This window comes from Nyctibius grandis, chromosome 4 (genome assembly GCF_013368605.1).
Source record: "Nyctibius grandis isolate bNycGra1 chromosome 4, bNycGra1.pri, whole genome shotgun sequence".
In the NCBI taxonomy this organism is placed as follows: domain Eukaryota; kingdom Metazoa; phylum Chordata; class Aves; order Nyctibiiformes; family Nyctibiidae; genus Nyctibius; species Nyctibius grandis.
In genome coordinates, this window is record NC_090661.1 from 31845174 (window position 1) to 31865712 (window position 20539).

Genomic DNA, 20539 nt, shown 5'->3' on the forward strand with positions numbered 1-20539 from the left:
CATGGGGTAGGATTAGGCCAGGTATACCACTGCAACTTTTAAGTTAAAAAAGGAGAAGCAAAGACGAAGACCAGCCATTGCCCTCACTCCCCTCTCCCTTCCCCAGTTCCTAGTTAGAGTGTGCAGGAACAAGAAGTTTTCCCTCTTGGGAGAGCAGAGGAGAAAAACAGCAGTTGTGAGTGAGAAAAAAAGCACATTGCTGTTCTGCTCAGCTAAGAAGAATGCAGAAGACCTCTGCCCTTCTCTCCTTTCTAGGGGAACTGCCTCCTCCTCTACTTAAGACCCACTGTGTGCCTGCTCCTTTCCAACCGTTCCTAGCTGGAAAACAAGAATGTAATTTCCCTCCTTTTTTCTTGGCTGAAAGAGTTTTTAACTGTGCTGGCTGGGATGTCTGTTCTGGGGTGACTTTTTGCACCTGTGCTGGGTGCTCTGGCAGTGCTGGACCTGCTGCCCTTCCTGCTCCTCCCAGGGGACATCCACTCTGCTGCACGTAGCTTAACCCTTGGGTGAACTACCCACAAATGGCTTTGCCTGTGAATGAATATTCAAGGATGTTTGAACCAACTTCTCAACTAAGGACACTCTGCCACTTTGAGATGTAATCCCCGAAAATGCTACTTGAAATAAAACCACTTGCGGTACGTGTCCCTCCCATTTCCTTCCTGTTGGTTTTTGAGGTTTGGGAAATGTATTTTTCCTTTCTGAAATTCTATTTTATGGGTTTACAATAATGTCTGAAAAACCAGGCTTGGCTCACTGACAGCTTAGGTCTGATTCTGCATTAGGGATTGTTTCTATGCCTTTACGTGTTACAAAGTCCCTGAACTGCACAGGGATCTCTGGCAGCAGGTTCTTGTGAGGGACCAGCCTGGCTGACATTATAAAGGAAATGGTGAAGTACGTTTCAGGCAAAATAGATACCACACAGGGTGTACTTAAAATGGAGGTGATTTATACAGTTCACTTTTTGTTCTAATTGACAATATTTTGGGAAGACTGTGGCCTGCAAACTCACTGACCTAACATCATATCAAGGAGACGGGGAAAATATCCAAACCAAATGTTCTTTAAGTAAATCTGATTTCTAACCTGACTGCAGCCCAGAAAGGACCAGACGGGGTCGTCATTCCCAATAACTACTGTGACTTCTGCCTCGGAGGCTCCAATATGAACAAAAAAAGTGGCCGGCCTGAGGAACTTGTATCGTGCTCAGACTGTGGGCGCTCTGGTAGGTGACTCCTTCTTGCATCTTTCTTGTACAAAGGCATTTGTGTGATTTGTTTTTTTCTCCTTCTGAAGATTTTGAAGAAAGGCAGCACACTTGGGAAGGGATAAAAGACAAGGTCTTACCTCTTGTCTGTGTTTGTGGGAAACGATGACTGGGAAATTTTCTGTCATAAAACACATTGTTGGATTCAGGTTTTTAAGATAATGGGGTCTTATGAAATAATAAAATTTTAATGTATTTATTTGCTTCTGTGACTATTGGTACATGTACTAGTTATTCTTCAAATGGAAGGAGAAAATCCTAAGACAATGTTAAAGAATGGGCTCTGTCTTCAAATGCTGCAATTACAACTATAAATTACTTACAAGATTTATGAAAGTTGCATGACAAGCATTTCCATTGATTACACATTTCATGCATTTCTTCATCCAAAAAAGAAAGAGGGAGGAAATTACAGGGTAGGGATGGGGGTAGCTGTCAAGAATTATCCTCTTACAAGATGACTATCATTAATTTTGTTTAAAGAGGTTTTTATTTCTTCGTTTTCTTCCCTTCTCTCTTTTTAAATGTAGGCAATTGTGTCTTTCCTATTCTGAGTTGTCTTTATTTCTGGACTGTTGTTTTCTTCCTTTCTTTTTTTTTCTTTCTTTCTCTTCTTTTTGGAAATTTTATCCCAGCTGAGAAGTTATTTATAGCTTGCGTGGTAGGTGGTGGCGGTGGTAAAGGGAATGGGAGACCTTTAACAACTGCATATTCCAGCTTTGGTCCAAGTTTCCAGTTGTGATATTTCTGGACAGTGGTGATACTAGTGGTGATAAGACTATCATATGGAAATCAGAAAACCAAAGAGACCTTGAAATTCCGTATTGCTGCTGCTGCTTCTGTACTGTAGTCACTGAAAGATGTCTGTTGCATGACGGCTGAAATGTGATGTGCAGTGTTCTCGTGCCAAGGGAATGGCCTTTTTATGCTCCCACTGAAATTCATAGTAAGCCTCTTACCACATTCAGTGGGAGCAGGACTAGACTCTCACTGACAAATTGCCTTCTGCACTTGTCATGACCTCTGAAGATATTCTGAAGTGATACTGACTGGTCGCCAGAGGACTGATGGCAACCCCTTTGGTTTTCTCCAGTGGTGTCCTTACAAATGCTGTGCAGTCAGGGGCATGGACCTTTTAGTGTATACGTGTTTGCTTCTTAATAGCTGAAAGGGAAGCTCATGTGGTCTGTGGTGCCATCATAGAAGATCATTGCCCTTCCCCTTGATTGTTATAGTTCAATATAACTCATTTCAGCATTGTTCTGATACGGCACAGTGAGACGGATCCATATTATTTGCTGTTTAAGCATTGCTATGGTGATTATATCAGAATGTAACACAAATACCTTAATTCCCTTGATTCCTAAATGTCATAGAACAAGCAGATCGGCGTGTAACCTAAATTGTGCAAAATCAGTTCCATTAAATGCTATCCCTGTACAAATTCTGACCCACCTGGGCCATTCATAGGAGTCTGCAATGGTGTGACTGATGTGTGATGAAAATGATTAAGGTAAAACCACACACTAATCTGTAAACTAAAACAATGAAACCTCTTTGGTGGCTGCCATCTTTCTCTGTCTTGATCATGGAGAACATTTTCATTATACTGAAAGAAAGGTCATGGAAATTATATTGTTTCTTCCCTTCACAAAGTCAGTAAAATCACATCTCTACAAGGTGGTTCATCTGCCAATTATTTTGTTATATCCATTTTCTTTTTGTGAACAGGATTTAATTATACGTGTCTCAAGCAATGCAGTGTACTTGTTATATGGCTGATTCCTGTAGCTGGAGTGGGGACCAAACAGTTGGTTACTTAATACCATGCTACTGTTTCTGAATAATAAAATAGCCGTGAGCCCTAAAATCTCACACTTTCATTTTGCTGGGGCACAAGAGACATCTTTTTCTCTGTTTCCTGAAGAGGGAATTTGAAGGCTATACTATTAATCACATAACGTGTTTGATTAAGGGAGAAAATAAACCTCAGTTTTGCAGATTTCAGTATTTGACTTCTCTTTTATAAGAGTCTTCTTTTTGTTGTTGTTGTTGCTGCTATTGATGTCCTGTGTGGATAATTTCCTGTTCCATGTTGAAAGTTGGATTGACTCACACACATTTGAACTTTTCAGTGTTCCCCAAGACAGGTCACTTCTCATCTTAGTTGTTTTAGTTGTTGAACTGTATATATTTCCTTTGGGTTTTTTCTTTTTGAAGGAGATGCCATGAAGGTGGAATAAAAGCATTTGCTTAGGTTACTTTCACTTAGTCTTCAAAATGTATTTCATTTTGTCTACAGAGGAGGCTCTTTAGGATCAGGTGAAGGACAGGGATACAAAATAGTCCTGAGGTTGGTGAGCTGTCTAGTGGGTTGCATTTCTATAGCAGTAAATTTGTGACAGTTGATACCAGTCTGAAGGACAGTCATTGTACTTAGTGCTAACAGTGTCTAATTACTTATATGGTCTAAAAATCTTTTAAAATTGATCCAAGTAATCACAAGAAAACATTTTAATGTCTTTTGAAGAGAGGAAAACATGATTAACCCTTTCGCTGCCATACCTATGGGCACCTGTGTTGTTTGTAGATTTTTTTTCTTTGAAAGAGAAACTGATCCTTTTTTATTTTCCTTACTGCAGTTCTACTGAGCTATGTTGTTGAGGTGCGTGGGCACATACAAGCACACACTTATGAACTCGATAGTCTGAATTGTTTAATAGTAATGATGATTTAAAAAATTATGATGATGATGCCTGTTGCTTAACCCATGTGCTGATATATTCATCATACATGTCAGCTCATTTGGGAAGAGAAGGCAGGAGGGACGAAGCAGCGCCAGCACGCACTACGGAGGACTTGTTCGGTTCCACGTCAGAAAGCGACACCTCGACCTTTCATGGCTTTGACGAGGACGATGCAGAAGAGCCTCTCTCGAGCCAAGGAGGTGGCTGTGGTGGCAGCTCTCCCTCTGCAGACAAAAAGGGCGGCTGCTAAAATAATTAAAAAGACACACAAACTTTGAGCGATTTGCTGTCCTTTTTACTACTAGGATTATTATTACCTTTTTCTTTTTTTTAATTTTAGGTCCTGGGGTTTTTGGTTTTTTTGGTTGTCATTTTTGTTGTTTTTCCTGTGGGGTGTACACTGAAAGCACAAGTGTTTAAAGCTCTTGACAACTACTTTGAAGAGACAGAAGGTTTTGATTTTCCTGTTATTTTTTTCATTTTAATTTGTTTTCCTCCCACCTCCCCCCCTTCTCTTTCTCCCTGGAAACGTAAAAAGTGGATTTAATATTTTTTTTAATAGTGAGCAGAGTTGATTTTCTTGACTTCTAATATATATATCAGCAAACCATGAAAAATACAGATGGGTTGGAGGGCAGAAAGCAAACCCAAATAGTTTTTTTTAATTATTATTATTTATATATTCTATATATTATTAGAAAAACTACTTTTTAAATAAAAATACAAAAAAAAAAAGGAATGGACATCTACTTGATAATAGAACTGTTTCTAAAGAACCACTGTGGGCGGACTCTGTTGGAGGACAAGGAAACCCTTGATGTGATGGCTTCTGCGTTTTGAGATTTTGCACTTACTGTAGCATGTGGAGTTTGGCTCTTCTTGTACACCTGCTACGCTTGTCTTTAACAGCCTGAAAATACAAGCAGCACCACTGAAGACCATGACCTTGGAGAACACGTTTCCATCCCTCCTTTGGACACCTTTACGCTCAATAGATCTCTTCCTCCGTGCACCCCTTCATGTCTTCCTCACTCCGTTCTACCTTTTTTTTTCTTTTCCTTCACCTTTCACTTCATGGACAGCAATTTCCAAGCATAGGGATGGAATATGAATGGCAAGTCGTAGACGTCAAAGACAAAACAGATGGAGGAGCAGAATCATGGAAGAAATGATATGGAAAAATACCTCACCTGTACTTTTCTTTCCATTTTAAAATTTTAGTTCACAGCATTTTTTCCTGTGTCGCCCAGTTTTTTCTCACTGTAGTGTCTCGTGAGACACTTTGCTTTTCAATAGCTTATTTTGAAATAAACCAAAGCAATACTCATTAAGGTTCCAAGGGCAATGGAGAAGAGAGTGACTGCCTTCCCAGCGACTTTCCCAGGAAGGAGGAAACATGCAGCAGGATTTGAAAGGTATGTCCAAGCTGAAATGTCTTTCACTCAATTGTGAAATCTCTGTGCCTTGGATTTTCAGCAGAGCCTTGACTGAGCTTTGTTGTAGGAGTAAGTCCTGTGGATTAAATTGTGTTATGAGTATGCGCCACGTTCACACCCCCGGTGAAATTAATGGAAGTTCTGTGGGAGCAGAACAACCTTGTGTGCAGTCTGAAGTGATTCAAAAGGAGTCAGTGTGTAGGTTATGTTTTGCTGTCCTAATGCAGGCAAAAATCTCCCTGGAGTGAAGGCAAGATTAGGTTCTAAGGATGTATTTTTACTGATGTGTATAATGCCAAACAGGGTGAAATCATGACCTTATTTAAATCAGAGGCAAACCAGACATTTATCTGGGCAGTGCCTAACCCTTAAACTAGAGGTGTGTGGTTTTGATACCAGAATAAAAATCTCAGCCTTGCAATGAAGACTTTGGATATATATTGTTCTAATGCATGAATGAAGCCTATCCAAATGGATTTTGTTTCTCCTGTTTCTTTTGCTGGGGTAGCACAATACTGTCTGTGAGAGCTCTTTCAACCTTTTTATCCTCCCTATAAACCTTAAAAAAAAAAAGAGAAAGGATCCAGTTTCTAATTTTTTTACTGTTCACTTTAGATATGGAATAAGCAGTGGCCAGATTCTGCTTATAGGTACACGGGTGTAAATCCAGAACACATGCTACTGATGTCTAGATTACATTAATAATCTGCCTTCATAATGGTGTTACAAAACACCTCTGTGTGTTTATACCATAGGACAGTGCATGCCAGAGCCATGCACACCTGCCAGGAGAAACCCTTGTTTAAACTTTCCCCATATTGATAATCCTTTTCTGTTGCTATTCTGTTCCTGCTGGTGTATTATAATTGATCAAGTTCAAATCAATGATATTTTGACTTAATGCTGTCAATGAGAAGTGTACTTTAACTGATAAAAACATTCATTCCTTCCAAAACCGATTCTTTTTTCTCTGAAAGAATGCAAGATAAATTTTATATTTTGCCACTCTTTGGTATTTACTAAACACTCAAACTTCTAATGGCTTCCAGGGGTGAGGCACAGGCATACAGGCGTCTGCTTTTCCAAAAGTCCTGAAAGAGTTAGGACTTAGTTTGCATATCTCTATCATTTTTATGTGTGTGTGTGTGTGTAGGTAAACATATAACAGAAATGTATGCACACAGACACATACACACATATAGGTAATGCAGACATTAAAATAAAGAGCAACAGAAGTCAAGATAGAAGACACTTCCCAACCAAGAATGGGTGGAACTAGCCCTTGTGTGAGGCACTGTGGGCTCACTTGTTCCATACTGACCTTACTGTAACCAAAGAGTAATATCAGTAAAGTCCAGTGGATTTTGTCTGAATTTATGCTAATGTAACCTAGAGCAGAATCTGGTCCAGAAGTAGAGTTGTTCCCAGTTTGCAAAGAAATACCGCAAACCTGAAATGTTATAAAACTTAAAAAATGAAGTTCAGATTGATTTCTTCTGCTACTCCTGCCCTTCAATCCCCGCACTTAGATTTGTGGTATTAGTATTACATTCTCTTCCTTTTTAAATTTTTTTTTCTTTCTCTTGCTACTCTTTGGTGTGCCCATGTGAACAACAGGGAAAATAGAAAGGGAGCAAATACCTAGAAATGTGCCAAATCCACAGTAAACAGACAACATGATTTCTTGCGTCCATCTTGCATCTACTTCTTGTATCCATATAGCAGTCATGTTAGACAGATTAGAAGGTTAAGAAAAGAGTTTTAATTTTACCCAGTGTTCCTCAAAATACAGAGTATGCTTTGACAGGGGAAAGCTCAAAGGAGTAATGGAGACCTGAATTACCAAGGATTGAAGAGAGTTCAGTTTTCATTTGTCTACCTTGTACTTCCTGAGAGGTGTAGGCTTGACACACTTGGAACCAGCCAGCTGCACCTCGCCACTGCTGTGGGGATGCCAGCATGGAGCTCAGCATTTACTAAGCACTGTATTTCCCCAGGTTCTTGCATGCTGTTGCAGCCCATCCAGAGCTCCATGCTGACTATAGTCCTCACAGCACCTGAGCTAGCTAGCTGAAACCTACCCACATATGTCTTTCTGAAGAACTCCACTCACTGCATCAGTTGCAGAATAGGCATACTCTAAATACAATTTTTTTCAAGTGGAGTCCTTACCATTGTCTTTTGTGAACCATGCCTAACACATTCTGGGCTCTTCTGGAATACAAACAATGATCACATGCCCATAATTCATTAAGTCTTGATTTAGTTTCACAAATGCAGTTACTATAACAATGCATACAGTCTTAATCCTTTCGCAACCTAACCACCCATCTTTGTGACAACTGGGTAGCACAGTACCATCAGAAAAAAGCCACAACAGCTCATAGAGTCCATAAAAATTGCCAGCTGACATTTATTACAGAAAGCATAGAAAAATATCCATCACTGTTATTTATACCATTAATGTGTATGTGGATGGTCACTGGTTCAATCTAGTCCTGAGAGAGGAAGGAAGGTAAAATAAATTCATCGTTATAGAGAGCAGAGTAGACTGAGATAACCAACATGAGTTTAGACCAGCAGGCTGAGCAGTGTGGCACTGACCATAGGAAAGCATCAATCGTAGGGAGGAAATTAAGATGTAGAGATGGAAGCTAAAAGAGTACTTGTTTAAGCTAGGTTGTAAAGTAGTGCTAACGGTGAATATTAAATGGAGTGTTGATTTGGGAATGAAATATTCTCAGGGCAGGTACTGCTGGAGTGAAGACTGGGAAGAGGGAAAGAAGGTTGGTAGCTCATAAGTTAAAGATGAAAGCAAAGCAAAGGGGCTGCTACATGAGACCCTCTCAAATGGATGAGGGGAAGATGATGATGTTAGTGAGGCAGAAAATACATAGGAGGAGATTTCGTAAGTGCAATGAAAAAAAAAAAAAGAGAAGCCTGACACTAGCATAGCCAGGTCAGAAGTGAGAGAACTGCACAGTGTCAATTGTATCTTCAAAGACACTTAAGTCCCAAACCAAACTAGGAAGGCATAAAGAGAGTTTTCAATGTGAATTCTGGGTTGTATGTAAAAATACAGTCATCTTCAAAATCAGAAAGGAATGTGATGCTCTGTATTCCCCAGTGATTTCAGCAGTCCAGTGAGACCTGCTGTTCTGAGTTTCATAAGGAGATCTTTGAAGGCAGAGTCCTTCAACTAATCACAAGCCTGGCTCTTCCAGTCCTCCTCCAAAGACGTCCTTCTTATTAGAGGAAGGTTAGCACAAGGCTGTCTAAAGATTCTCCTGAAACATGTGCTCCCGCACAAACCATGTACCAAAATAAGACAGCTCTAATGTGAATAAAGGGATGTTTCATTTCAGGCCATAAATTCAGGCTTTTTGGTTTAATGGTGTTTAATGGTGTGAGCTGTCTCCTCAGGCACCTTTCTACTGCTCCATACTAAAGGATCTTAGAAAAGACACATGATTTCCTGAGCCACCCTCTGCAAACTCTGATTCACAGATGGGAGCAGGAGAAAGAAGGAAGTGATGTGCTGCTTGAGCAAATGATTAGGGGGAAGAAAGGCTACGTAGAATATGCACTGATCCTTAGCATATTCCCTTTTGTGGCACTTAATTAGTTGACATTTTAGCAGGGACAGACCTCAGCTTTTGCATGAAAACAGTATAAAATTTTAAGCATGATAATATATATTGAGAAAATTGTAAGAAAATACGGGATTCTGGCATAACAGTTAAAAAGCAAAAGGAGACCATGAGGCATGTGGCAGAACGGGGGTGGAACTGAAATCTGTTTTGCTTCACTTTGCATCTCTTCCCTCCACTCAGGCGCCCCCCAGTTTTGTGGGTTGGGTATTTACTGCTTGTATATGTAATGCTGCTTGGAATAACGTTGTACATATGTGGTAAGGTCATAAATGATGAGCCTAGGCTGCTGAAACAAGGTCCAGAGGGAACTTTGCCACTGGCTTCAGAAGGATTAGCACTGGGATTTCTTAGCTATTGCTTTTATTGAATGAAACCTCACTGTTAATATGCTTGCTAGTATGGTGTGGCCAAGCTCCGAGATGGCCATTTGTTTCATCAGAATGTGTTATTAGAATCCCCTCCCCGCATTGTTTTGCCTTTGAGCTTTTACATTAGTTATTCATTTTGAGTTCCAGTTTGCCATTTTACAGACCTCAGCTTAGGCTCTTGATTGAACACAGAGACTCAGTTTGCTGCCTGCTGATCCATAGAGCAAATGAGAACTGCACCCAGAGAGTCACTGAGTCCAGACTGTGACGGGGCACCACTGCGTTCTCTCCTGCCTGCTTTGCCTTTCTTTGGTTAATTTTTGCAATGATATTTTGAGATGGGCCCTAAAATTAGAATTCAAATACCATCAAACTATGGAGCTTTCAAAGCCTGGCTCCTCATGCAATTTGCCTCTTCCCTGTGGCAAGTTTTACTGAATCATTCCTCAAGCAAACATTGTATTGACCCCACTGGGAGTTATTATAAAAGCTGCAAAATCTGCCCAGTGTGTTTTGAGCTGCAACATACGTAGATGTTTCCAATAAACACACATTTCTTATTCTCCGTGATTTTTTCTTATTTATATAAAATTTGTAGCTATGAGTGTATGTAAAGTATGAGGCACATGCATGTGTTCATGCTGGCATGGGGTTGTTTTGACAAATCCTCACAATGCAAGAATGTGGCCAGGCTGAATTTTTGCTGACCGAGCCATTACAATAAACCCTACCAACCTTTGTTCTCTTTGCCAGATATCTACCACGGTTGAAAAAAACCCAACCTGTATAAATACCATAGAATACTGAAATTGGGTCAGAACTGTTTTCATGTCCCTGTCTGTATTTCCATGAGTGCTAAGTTGCCAATTTTAGAGAAGACAAGTTGTAATAACATTTAGAAAAAAAAACCCAGCAGTTGCAATTTCAAGTTCTGATAGCCCTGTTAAGGGAATGCTGCCAGTTCATGTATTTGAGTTATTCTTTTGGTCACTGGCAGCTCCTAAGGTTTTGGACCTTTGTGTCATCCAGAACCAATATGAGAGGTGTGGGGAAGACATGGGGGGAGGCACTTGCATTTTGTGGAAATAAAGAGATTATTTTATTGGCTATCTAATACTCAGGAGCTTAACAGTATGTAATTTAGTCAACTCATGGATTAAATGCAATGCAAAATGCAGTCTTTCACTTACTTACAGGAGTTATCACATTACTGCCACCCTATGTGTGTCGTTCAGACTTCTAAAAATGTTTTTTGTGCAGTGTTGCAGACACTTGTGGCTCTGTACAAATAATTAGTAAGATAGCAAGGTGATCAGAGGATTTCATAAGCAAAGGTCTTAACCTCTAGTTAAAAGACAGCTATCTAAACTGAATGATGAAGGTTACTTAATGATGTTCACAGAAAGAAAGATTGACAGCATTTGGTGCCTTTCTTTTGGATATGCTCCTTCATATCCTATTTGTTTGTGTTGTGTTCACTTATGGTTCCCCCGGTCAGTTGAAACTGAGTCTGTCGAGATACATTTTCAAAGAACTAGAATGCAAGCAGCATTGGAAGGTTGGTTTGTGCTGCTTCTGTGTTTTTCTGAACACTTGCTTTTGTTGACTGTTTGAGTTTGTTTAGTTTTACTTTGTATTGCCTTTCCCTCTGCAGTCAGCCCTGCCCTCATGGACTCCAGCATCCTTCAAGCAAGACATTTCAGAGGAAGACCGAGAGAAGCCAGCATGCTTTGATACTTCTCCTCTCCTTGCCCTGACCCTTCCGTACCCATGTTTCATCTGGCACAGGAGCCTGGACTGTGGGAAGTCAATTGCCAACTGTTGAGAGAAGTTCTGGGGATGCCCTAAGCTGGTGCAATACAAAGAAGTTTTTTAAAGTCTTGATTTCACTTTCTTTTAAGCGTGTGTATAAACCCAGGTCAAACTGGAATTGATCTACAGTAGAACTGACTGAAAAACAAACAACCTGAAAAAAGACTTAACTATTTTATTTATTTCAATATTTAAGAGAGAAAAGAAGTGCTGAAGTTGCACAGTATTTTTGTTTGAAATACATTTTACTTCAAAATTTAAATGCAATTTTGTGAAGACATGAAATTTTAAAAAGCACTTAATGTAAAATAAAGACTGAATATTTACTTTAAGGAAAAAAATTTTTTTAAATAATGAAAATAAAGATCAACTCTGCTCTCTCTCTTACTTTAAAGAAGCCATTCATACATGTGCTGGGTATCTTTGTTTTTTGCAAATTGGATGTGGTAAGTGAAGATTGTTCTGGTTTACTTTCTCCTTAATAATATTATCCTGTTAGGTGCTTAAAACTTACTTTGCTGTGCTGTGTTAGGCACAAATCTGAACAAAACCTATTGAAACAGCAAAGACCAGGCTCAGTGGCTGGATTTTTTTGTTACCAGATTTTGTGTCCAATTCAAAGGACTGTCTTCTTCCAGTAGGATTGATATGTCTCTTCTGCACAGTAAAAGAGGTTTGCTCTTGAGCAACCCTGTGAAATACTTCTGCTGAAAGAGGGGTTTATAAAAGGAAAACAACTCTGTTAATTTTAGTATTATTTTTTGCTTTGGTAATTCCACAGCTGATTGTGAGTTGGTTGTAAGGGAAGTATCTAAATGCTCAAGTGCTCTTGGCACGGATCTTCCTGTTGGAGTTAAGGATGGTGCCATGTGTAGAAACCTTGTGTACTTCAGCCCTTTCTTAAGTGGTAGTGGACTTTGAAAAGTGTACAGGTGCACCCGCATGTCAGCAGTAAGCAACACAGGTTACTCAGCAGGAGAAGAATGTGAGTTCCCGCAGCTACAATCTTAAATTGTCCTGTGAGGCAGCGGTGAGGGATGTTCACATCCTGAATTCTAAGTTGTTAGACATCTTCTCAGTGAAATAAGGTGTTCTGCTCCGTACAAGCACTGGAGGATTTTGTCAGCTGTCAAATCTGCTCACAGTGGATAGTGCAGGACTGTTCACTGTCATGTGTGATACAGTCTAGTAAGGATGCAGGATAGCCTTGTCTCCTAGGAGAAGGGTATTGGACTTGGCTCTGAGATTAGCTTCTCCTCTAACAGGGGTGCCAGATGTACCTATTGATAGAGACCCAGGGTATAGATAGAAAAAGTGGTTTTGTTAATGTGGTTTATGCTGGCTTTCAGAGTGAAAAAGTTATGTATACCAAAAATGCTTCCTGACTAGGTGAAGCTGCCAGAGATCCTGATCCTGCATCATGTTTCTTGCACACCTAAAACTCAAACTCACATCATTGAGAGGTTTTTCATATGACAGTAGCAGCAGATTTTGTCCTCTTCTCCCTTCCTCTTCTCCTGCTTCTTCCCAGATTAACACACAGGGCCAAAAATAACCATGTAAGATATCTGGTAGACCTGAGTCCTGCTCCTACTAAGTCAAATGACAAAATTTATGTCCTAATCGGGCTCTTTAGCAGGGTGGTTTTGTTTTGTTGGTTTCTAAACTTGCAGTGGTGAGCTGCCTCTAGAGAAAAAAAGAAATCAAATTTTATTTCATCAAAATGTAACAAGACGCACAACTGTAATGAAGATTTGCAAACTGTAGGGTCTGTGTTCAGTTTGTTACTGTTCCTTCCAAATAAAAGTTCTGCTTCCAACCCCCCTACTGTATATTCCTCTGTAAATATTACTTTATCAAACCAATTCCACAAGGTCCTTTTTAGTGCAAATAATCTTCTTTTAAAAAGACATTGTTGAACAACATACTTGTACATATACTTTTCTAAGCTCTCCATTGTTTATAATACTCTCTTTGAAGCTTAAAATAAAACTTCCTCCTCTATTGATTTTGTTTCCCTTTTCCATTTTGTAAATTATGACTTTTGTCCCTGGATTTTGTTTTGTATTTCTTAATGAAGCTTGATGTTAACCAAGAATTCTTTTCCTTTTTCTCTTTTACTTTCTCTTCTCCATTCATTGGACTACAGAAACTGGTCCTGTTGCTTGCTATAGTGAAGGTAGGCAGGAAATAAAATACTGCTTTTGTGTAGGACTAATTTTAAGAGTGTTTCCTATAATTTGGTGATAATAGAGGATCTTCCTAAATGTGTTTGTAATTTAATAACCTTCTCCATGAGATCAATGGAGTTGCATTAAGTTAATTTAGATTCAAAGATGGAGTCTGAATTATATTAGAGCTTTTCATACAGATTTTAGTGACATTGCCTTAAGGAGTCCTGACCCTACCTATGCTATTTCTAATCCAGTCACCGGCGTAACTGGAAACTGTGGTTCGCTTTTCTGCATTTCATAGTGCAGGCATGAACCCTCCCTTTCCCTTTACACACACATTAGCTTAGTAGTATGGTTGTATAGGATGGAAAGAGGAAATACTGTTTCAGATTAGATGCCATCTTTCTAGGAAACTCTGTGTGTCCTCTTCCCTAATAGGCCTGCTGTCATTTTTATGAAGCTCTGTTGCCTTTCCTCTGCCTTCCCATCAATTTCTCTGCTACCAGTACAGGCTATAGATGGCCCTTTTTAGTTTGGCAGCTGCTTGCCAAAATAGCAGCTGAGATGTAGTTTTTACTCTTCTGCTGTGTGTACAGATTCTTTAGAGTAGTGAACTGCCCCCCTCAGCAGATTAAAGGGCAAATAAGTCCTAAAGAACATGTCAGAAATGAATCCAGTCAGGCAATATAGGAATTGTACAGAATTGTATAGATGGGCTCTTACCTGCCTAATTTTTAACAGTTGTGAGTGACAGAGTGTGTGTCTTTGCACCAGAGAATTAGCTATTCTTGGTCTTCTTTTATAGCCTTTCCTATAAAGTTTTATTTTTCACATGTGTAATCTTAATTTCCATTAGTGTTTTGTTTCTTCACTCTTTCTTCAGGTGAATATGACTTGAAAACTTCACTGCTTGCCTTCAGACCTTATCTTTACCTGTGCAAGGCCTTTGGCCGATTCACTGGAGGAAGGAGGAAACCAAAAGGCAGTTTCAGATACCTTTGCTGTCCTCAGCTCTTGGGAACCTGTTTGGGATCTGATAGAGCAGCTTTTGGACTCCTTACTGGCTTGTCCTCAGCTGTTCTGTGGCTAAAAAGGTCTTTCCTTCCTTTTCACCTGCTGGGCACTTGGGGCCAGAGGCAGCTGAGGAGAAGGGGTAAGGTGCTAACCTTATTTCTGAGCCATGCTGAGAAGGTAGCTATGATGCTCTCCTTAGAGCGCATACTGGGCAATAGGATTGCTGGTTTTAAAGCCCCTCCTAGCAATTTCCAATTTCCTTTCTGCAATTTGCTCTCAGATATTCTCACAATAAGCTGAGTTGCAGGCTTACAAAAAAAAATCCCTACTTTTCCGTAGGGATTTCACAGGGGGCAAGTAATCTTCTTTTCTTGCCCCAAAGCAGAGAGAGGAGGGAGGGTATGTGATGACAGATCCTGAGCCCCCGGCCATTGCTGCTTTTGTTGTTCTTCTCCTAGCTCCTCTTGAGCTTTCTGCTGTGCTGCATAGGCCAGAGAGACCCAGATGGAGGTTGGACCGAGGGCAAGGCTGAATACTGACAAATCAAAAAAGGGGAAGTTGAAGAAAGGAAGGAAGGAAACTGCTTGTGGCATCAGTGCACTTTTCTTGCTCAATAGGTCATCTCCCATTCTAACTCAGTTGTCATTTTCATTGTCCCCAGTGTGATGGATGCAGAGAGCAGAGCTAGACGTTTCTGCTAAGGTAACCAGGAATGAAAGTGTACGTTGAAATTGGCCTTTATGGATGTCTGTCAACACCCTGTTTAGATGAATGGGATCCTTCCCACCACAGCAGAGCTATTGTTACAGGCTGTCAGACTCCAGAGAACAACTCTGCATAAGTCTTATTACTTTGAACATCTTTGTGCCTTTTTTGCTTGTTTGTTTGTTTGTTTTTTGGTTTTTTTTGTTGTTTTTTTTTTCAGCCACAGGCCTGGAAATAGTAATGTTCTAAAGGAAAGTTTTAATTTTGCAGAAATTATCTGAACAGAAAGAAATGCCACTGTTCCTTAAGCCCCAGAGCAGATTTATGTTGGCATGCTGGTTAGGAAGGTATCTTATTTTCCTGTCTGGAGAAGGGTTCTTGCTGGTGAGAGTCAGGCATGGCAGGAGGAGGGCGTAAAAATGTATGCCAGCATTGCAGCAGCTAATGGGTGCCCCCAAAGCCAGTTTCCCTGGGCTGAGACTGAGCCAAAGGCTGGCAAAGTTGAGGGCTGGAATCCCCAGTTCTCTGGGTGGGCTGAAAATGGCATCAGCTGCATTGCTTTGATCTGAACTAGAATATTGCACTGGTTTAAGATTTATTCCAAACTTTTGCCTGGAATCAGGAAAAAAAGATCTGGTTAAATTTGCATCCTGGAGGTGTGAGCCCTACTTGTAATCAGATCCATCAGCCTACAGATGAGAAAAAAAAACGCATAACCCTTTCTCTCTAAAACCAAGATTTTAATGTTCATTAGCAATGGCATAAGCTTCTCTGTACCCCGTCCCATCCCTAGTGTTGAAGATGGCTGAGTAGGACCTTGACTACGTAAAGCATATGTAGCAGAGCACATAAGCAGTGACTACTCCCTTTAGCTTTGGCTGGGCTTGTCCAAATTGTGGCTTGATATGTGTAAGATCTCCATTGTCCCTTGGAAATTATTGTAAAATTGTATTTCCTTTGCTGCACCAAAGCTGGACATTTGCCACAGTTTAGTCCTATCTTTTTTTTTAATGACTTAAGATGAGAGCCATCCATCTGTGGCATCGTAATTTCACCAGTATATTTTTAAGACCTGACTGCATTTTTTGCTGTTTCAACAAATGCTCTTGCTGTGTGTGTTAGAATCTTTTACCATATCATCTGTTATTTGATGAAGTTTTCTCCTTGCACCCTGTAATTCTTCATGATTCCATGGTGTGTGCACCATGATGGGAGAAGGATGGCATTTACCTTTAAAAAAGCACAGATTTCTGGAGCACAGTGTTGTGGCTAATATTGCCATCCAGGATATAATTAGAAACAGTTTTATTTAATGTTGTCTAAGATAGCTGTGGTAGCTCTGGATGGCCTACAAACCAACTATGGCACTGCTATGGAAAAGGCGATATACCCTTTGAACACTGAAGCTGGGTGGTGGGCTGAAGCTCTTGGAACTACTGCTGCCTACCTGAGAGAGGCAGCCACTCTGGGGAGCTTGCAGGGGGGTACTCCTTCTTTGGGATCCCAGCTGATGGATGGTACCTCTTGAGCAGGAGCAGACGTAGCCTCCCTTCAATGTCTTATGCTGAGTGGTTTTTTTCAGAGTGGAGTTTCATTTCTTGATGCTGTTCATCTTCCGTAACCAATTCTCAGTAAGCCCTTCTAGTTTATCCCTAGGTTTGCAGAGGTGTTAAGAGTCATTTTTTTGCTTGGACTGAAGCCCCTTCTCATTACGTTTCTTCAGTCTTTGCTGTTAGTGTCCTGGTGTCGGTGGCTTCATTGTGGACTGCAGGAAGAGAATGAACGTGACCAAATCTTTCAGATATAGCATTCTTTTTTGAAACAGACTAGAGATTTCAAATAATGCTGGAAAGAGTTTTGTCAAGCATTGTTGAAGGCATGGCTTACTAATTTGAATTTCTTTCATTAGCCAACAGCCATTAACTTCTTCATATGATGATTTCAGGAGTCAGTATTGAGGCCAGCTCTCCAAGGTGAGAGGAAGTCATTGGATGGGAAAGAGCTGAAAGCTGTGCTGTCAGTAAAGGGGTACTTTTATTTTAGTGTCAGACAGCCAGTGAGACAGTTTTCAAGTTCATGTAGCACTTTGTGTGGTGGAGTTTACATGGGGTGGTTTTAAGCCTATGTTTGAGAAATTAATTTTCCCCTGTTGCTACAAATCATAGTTGCTTCACATCAGTGTTCTGCTGGGAGTGGCTTAAATGTGTTAAACAACACTAAAGTCTTTCCAGCCTTTTCCTCAGGCTCAACAACTTGTTTTATGGTGCAGTGGATTCTGCAGCTGCATCTTGGCTCAGAAGTTTCATCTGTTACTGGGATAGCTGAGCTTGGGCTTCTTAAAGAACAGGTCCCAGCTCTTCTCAGGTCTTTCCACACCGACTGTGTCTCTGAATGTGTCCATCAGCCTGGAGGCTTAGGAGAGTTTTTAACTATCCACAAACTCTCTCTGGGTTGAATTCAGTTTGTTGTTGTACCCTTTAGACATCCAGATGGTCCAGAGCCATGTATTCCTTCACCTAGAGAAGACAACCTTCCCTGGGTTAGGGAGCTTCATTTCCCTTGCAAGGCCAGGTCAGCCTCTTCATCAATTAGCTCTCCAAGATCCCTTCCTCACTTCCATTAAGGGTGAGATTTTACAAGCGATCTGAAAGAGAAAAATGGAGAAGCATTTCCTAAGGACATCTGCACCCATTAGATTCCTCTGTGACTGTTTACATATTTACGAGTCTGGCATTATGTGAGGATGAACTAGTCCCCATTAGGCTCAGTGCAGGTATCATTGAGAATTGCCAAACATCTCTTGGGTGATGGGATCCCACTTAACAGTGAACGTCCCAGGTGATGAACACCCTCAACAGCTGTTAAAGGTGAGAGGATTTGGGGTGCCTAGAACCTGGTCAGACCAGCTTGTAGGTGAGGACTTCCCAACCTCTTTGCCATGAACAGAACTACTGAGCAACAGTCCTGCTAGCCAGTGGCAGCCAGCTAAGAGCAGGGTCAGAAGACTCACAGATCCCCACAGTACCATGAAAGATCTTTTTCTGGCATTAAATACGACAATGTTCTGCTTTTGTTTGTGCTCTGTTAAGCAATTCCTCTGGTGCTGAAAAGGAGCAGGACTAGTGAACTGTTTAGTGAGGGACATTTGTGTCCACTGCCATGGAACTAGCTAATTTCTTGTTTAATCTGATGTGATATTTAGCTGCTATGAAGTATTGGTTGTGTAGGCTAAAGCAACGCTACTCGCTTGGTACAGGTTAAAGAATAGTCCACACTCTGACTTGGCTGATCTAAGGTGGAAGGTCTGGTGAGCTCTGAGAAAACAGATCATGGATTTTAATCTGGTGTTTTTCCAGTGAAAAACAAACAAAAAAAATTCCTACTGTTTTGGCGTCTCTGGCAGCATTTTGTTGGTCAGTTACTCAAAAAGGCTGTTCAAATAACTGAACTGAAAAATACCCTGGTGAGGAGAAAAGATTTTGGTTTTATTCAAAACGAAATGCTTTCTCTTTTTTCTCAATGAAACGACCCTTTCCCACTGCCAAGTGTGCTCAGGCTTGAATGAAACATTTCATTTGTGAGTATTTTTTCCCTCTCCTAAAAACAATTCCATCGAGCTCACTTTCGAAGCAAAGTACTGCTCCAAAATGGAAGTCCGACTTCTTGTTTGTGAAACACTGGCACAAAATGTCTCCCCCTTTCTGAAAAATCAGTCTCTGCCTCTGCTGCCTCTTAACCCTTTCTCCCCTCCCACTTGCTTTTGACTGAAACGACTTCATTCAAATTCACTCCTTCACTCAGATGGTTAGATCACCCTGAAATTGCATTTTTTAGAGAGTAAACGGAGACATTTCACATAGCCCCCCACTGAGCACGTCCTGATGCTCTGCAGGGTGCAGTTATAGCTCTTACTTCCCTCTAGATACTGATGTTGCTGGGACTTTGATGGGGAAGTGAAAACTGGCTGCCATATTGATGAAATCTTGATTGGCACTTAGAAATTCCCAACCAAACAAGGAGTTTAACTAACAGAGAAGGGAAAAAATAAGCAGATGATGGGACTTTTCCAGCTTCTGGCACTGCATTACAAGCAATGGAGAGTGTGCGTGGAGAGCACCGCCCATGCAACAGCTGAAAGGGTTTCTTTAAATCAACGAGGGACTAAAGTAACTTGCTCTAAATTAGGTTTGTTTGTGTTTAGTTGAGTGAGGCAGTTCTACTTACGTCTGAATATACAATCACATTAGCAACAGTGTAAATTATGCTTGTGTGGGAAAGTCAGACCTCTTGCATTTACAGCGTGTTTGCATCGGTTATTAACCATTTATCCATCATGTGCTGAATTTCTTCACCCGGATGATACATGGTTACCTCATGTAACAGCAATGAGGTCACTGCCTATGCAATGGCATGGTTTCTCCTGCATAGCTAAGTTTATTTAATATTAAAATGATGACATTTCAATAATTTCTCTGGAGTTTGCCATTTGATTTGAAATTTCTGGAACCGTGCTGGCAGAGAATTAGTCTACAGTAGTTCCTTAATCTTTCTAGAATGAAAGTTTGTCCAGAGATTAGTAACACTGTCCTTTTTCCCTTTCCTGTCCCCTAATTCATCAGCGTAAACCCAGCCTACCCCATTTTCAAACAACAGTTACTTTTATGGGATGGCTTTTTCCTGGCCCTTGGGTGAAATCATCTCTGAAGTTCTCCCTGAAGCCCTCGGTGCTTGAGGAGGACCGCAGCGGTGCAGAGAGCTTGTCTTGATGTTCTCTGACCTGACTGGGTGAACACGGCCTGTTTTTAGTGAGGAGGTGCCCACGTCATGAAGCATTGCCTCTGTCGCACTCTCCCGTGTAATCCCAGCGGAGAAGCCCTGGTCGGAGTGCCCTGGGGAAATGACGTGTCCCATCCACTGCTGCTGCCAGCTTGGGTTAGACACACTTTGTCGGGTCAGCGTGAAAATGCTGGAGCCAGTCTTTTCGAGAACTACCTTGATAACATAGGTATGCTGGGCAGCGCTGGGCATCCCCGCAGATGTGCTGCCGTCTGTCTGTGTTAGCGGGGCAGTTTAACACTGGGAATACTGGGGAAGGATCAGGCATTTGGACAGCAGACATGGGCTCAAGCAGGTAGCAGTGTCCTCATTCAGGTTAAAGGGAGGGGAGGAGGGGCAGAGCTAGTATCTTGTTTTATAGGGGGTTTTAACAAAGGTAACACTCTCACAGAAGGCTATTCAGGCTGCCGTTTCCTGAATACCACTCCACTCCTCTCTTTATAGCTGGGGATTTTGGCTCTCCCAGGGGGGAGGAGATGTTCTAAATGGGCTGCCAGGGAGGTGGATTTAATGCACTTGGAAGA

The 20539-nt window shown here is 41.0% G+C and overlaps 1 protein-coding gene across 6 annotated transcripts in view; it reads left to right on the forward strand.

The window, feature by feature from the left end:
• The window catches only part of DPF3 (double PHD fingers 3), a 193634-nt gene that overhangs the window by 162085 nt on the left and 11010 nt on the right, over window positions 1-20539 (forward strand). For 3 of the 6 annotated variants that reach the window (XM_068397953.1, XM_068397950.1, XM_068397952.1), the window contains exon 9: window positions 1100-1228. In XM_068397953.1, coding sequence (XP_068254054.1) covers window positions 1100-1228 — 129 coding nt within the window. Of the gene's footprint in view, window positions 1-1099; window positions 1229-4070; window positions 5433-11128; window positions 13278-20539 lie in introns of those variants that run through there. The other 3 variants (XR_011047937.1, XR_011047938.1, XM_068397951.1) reach the window with 3 other exon arrangements.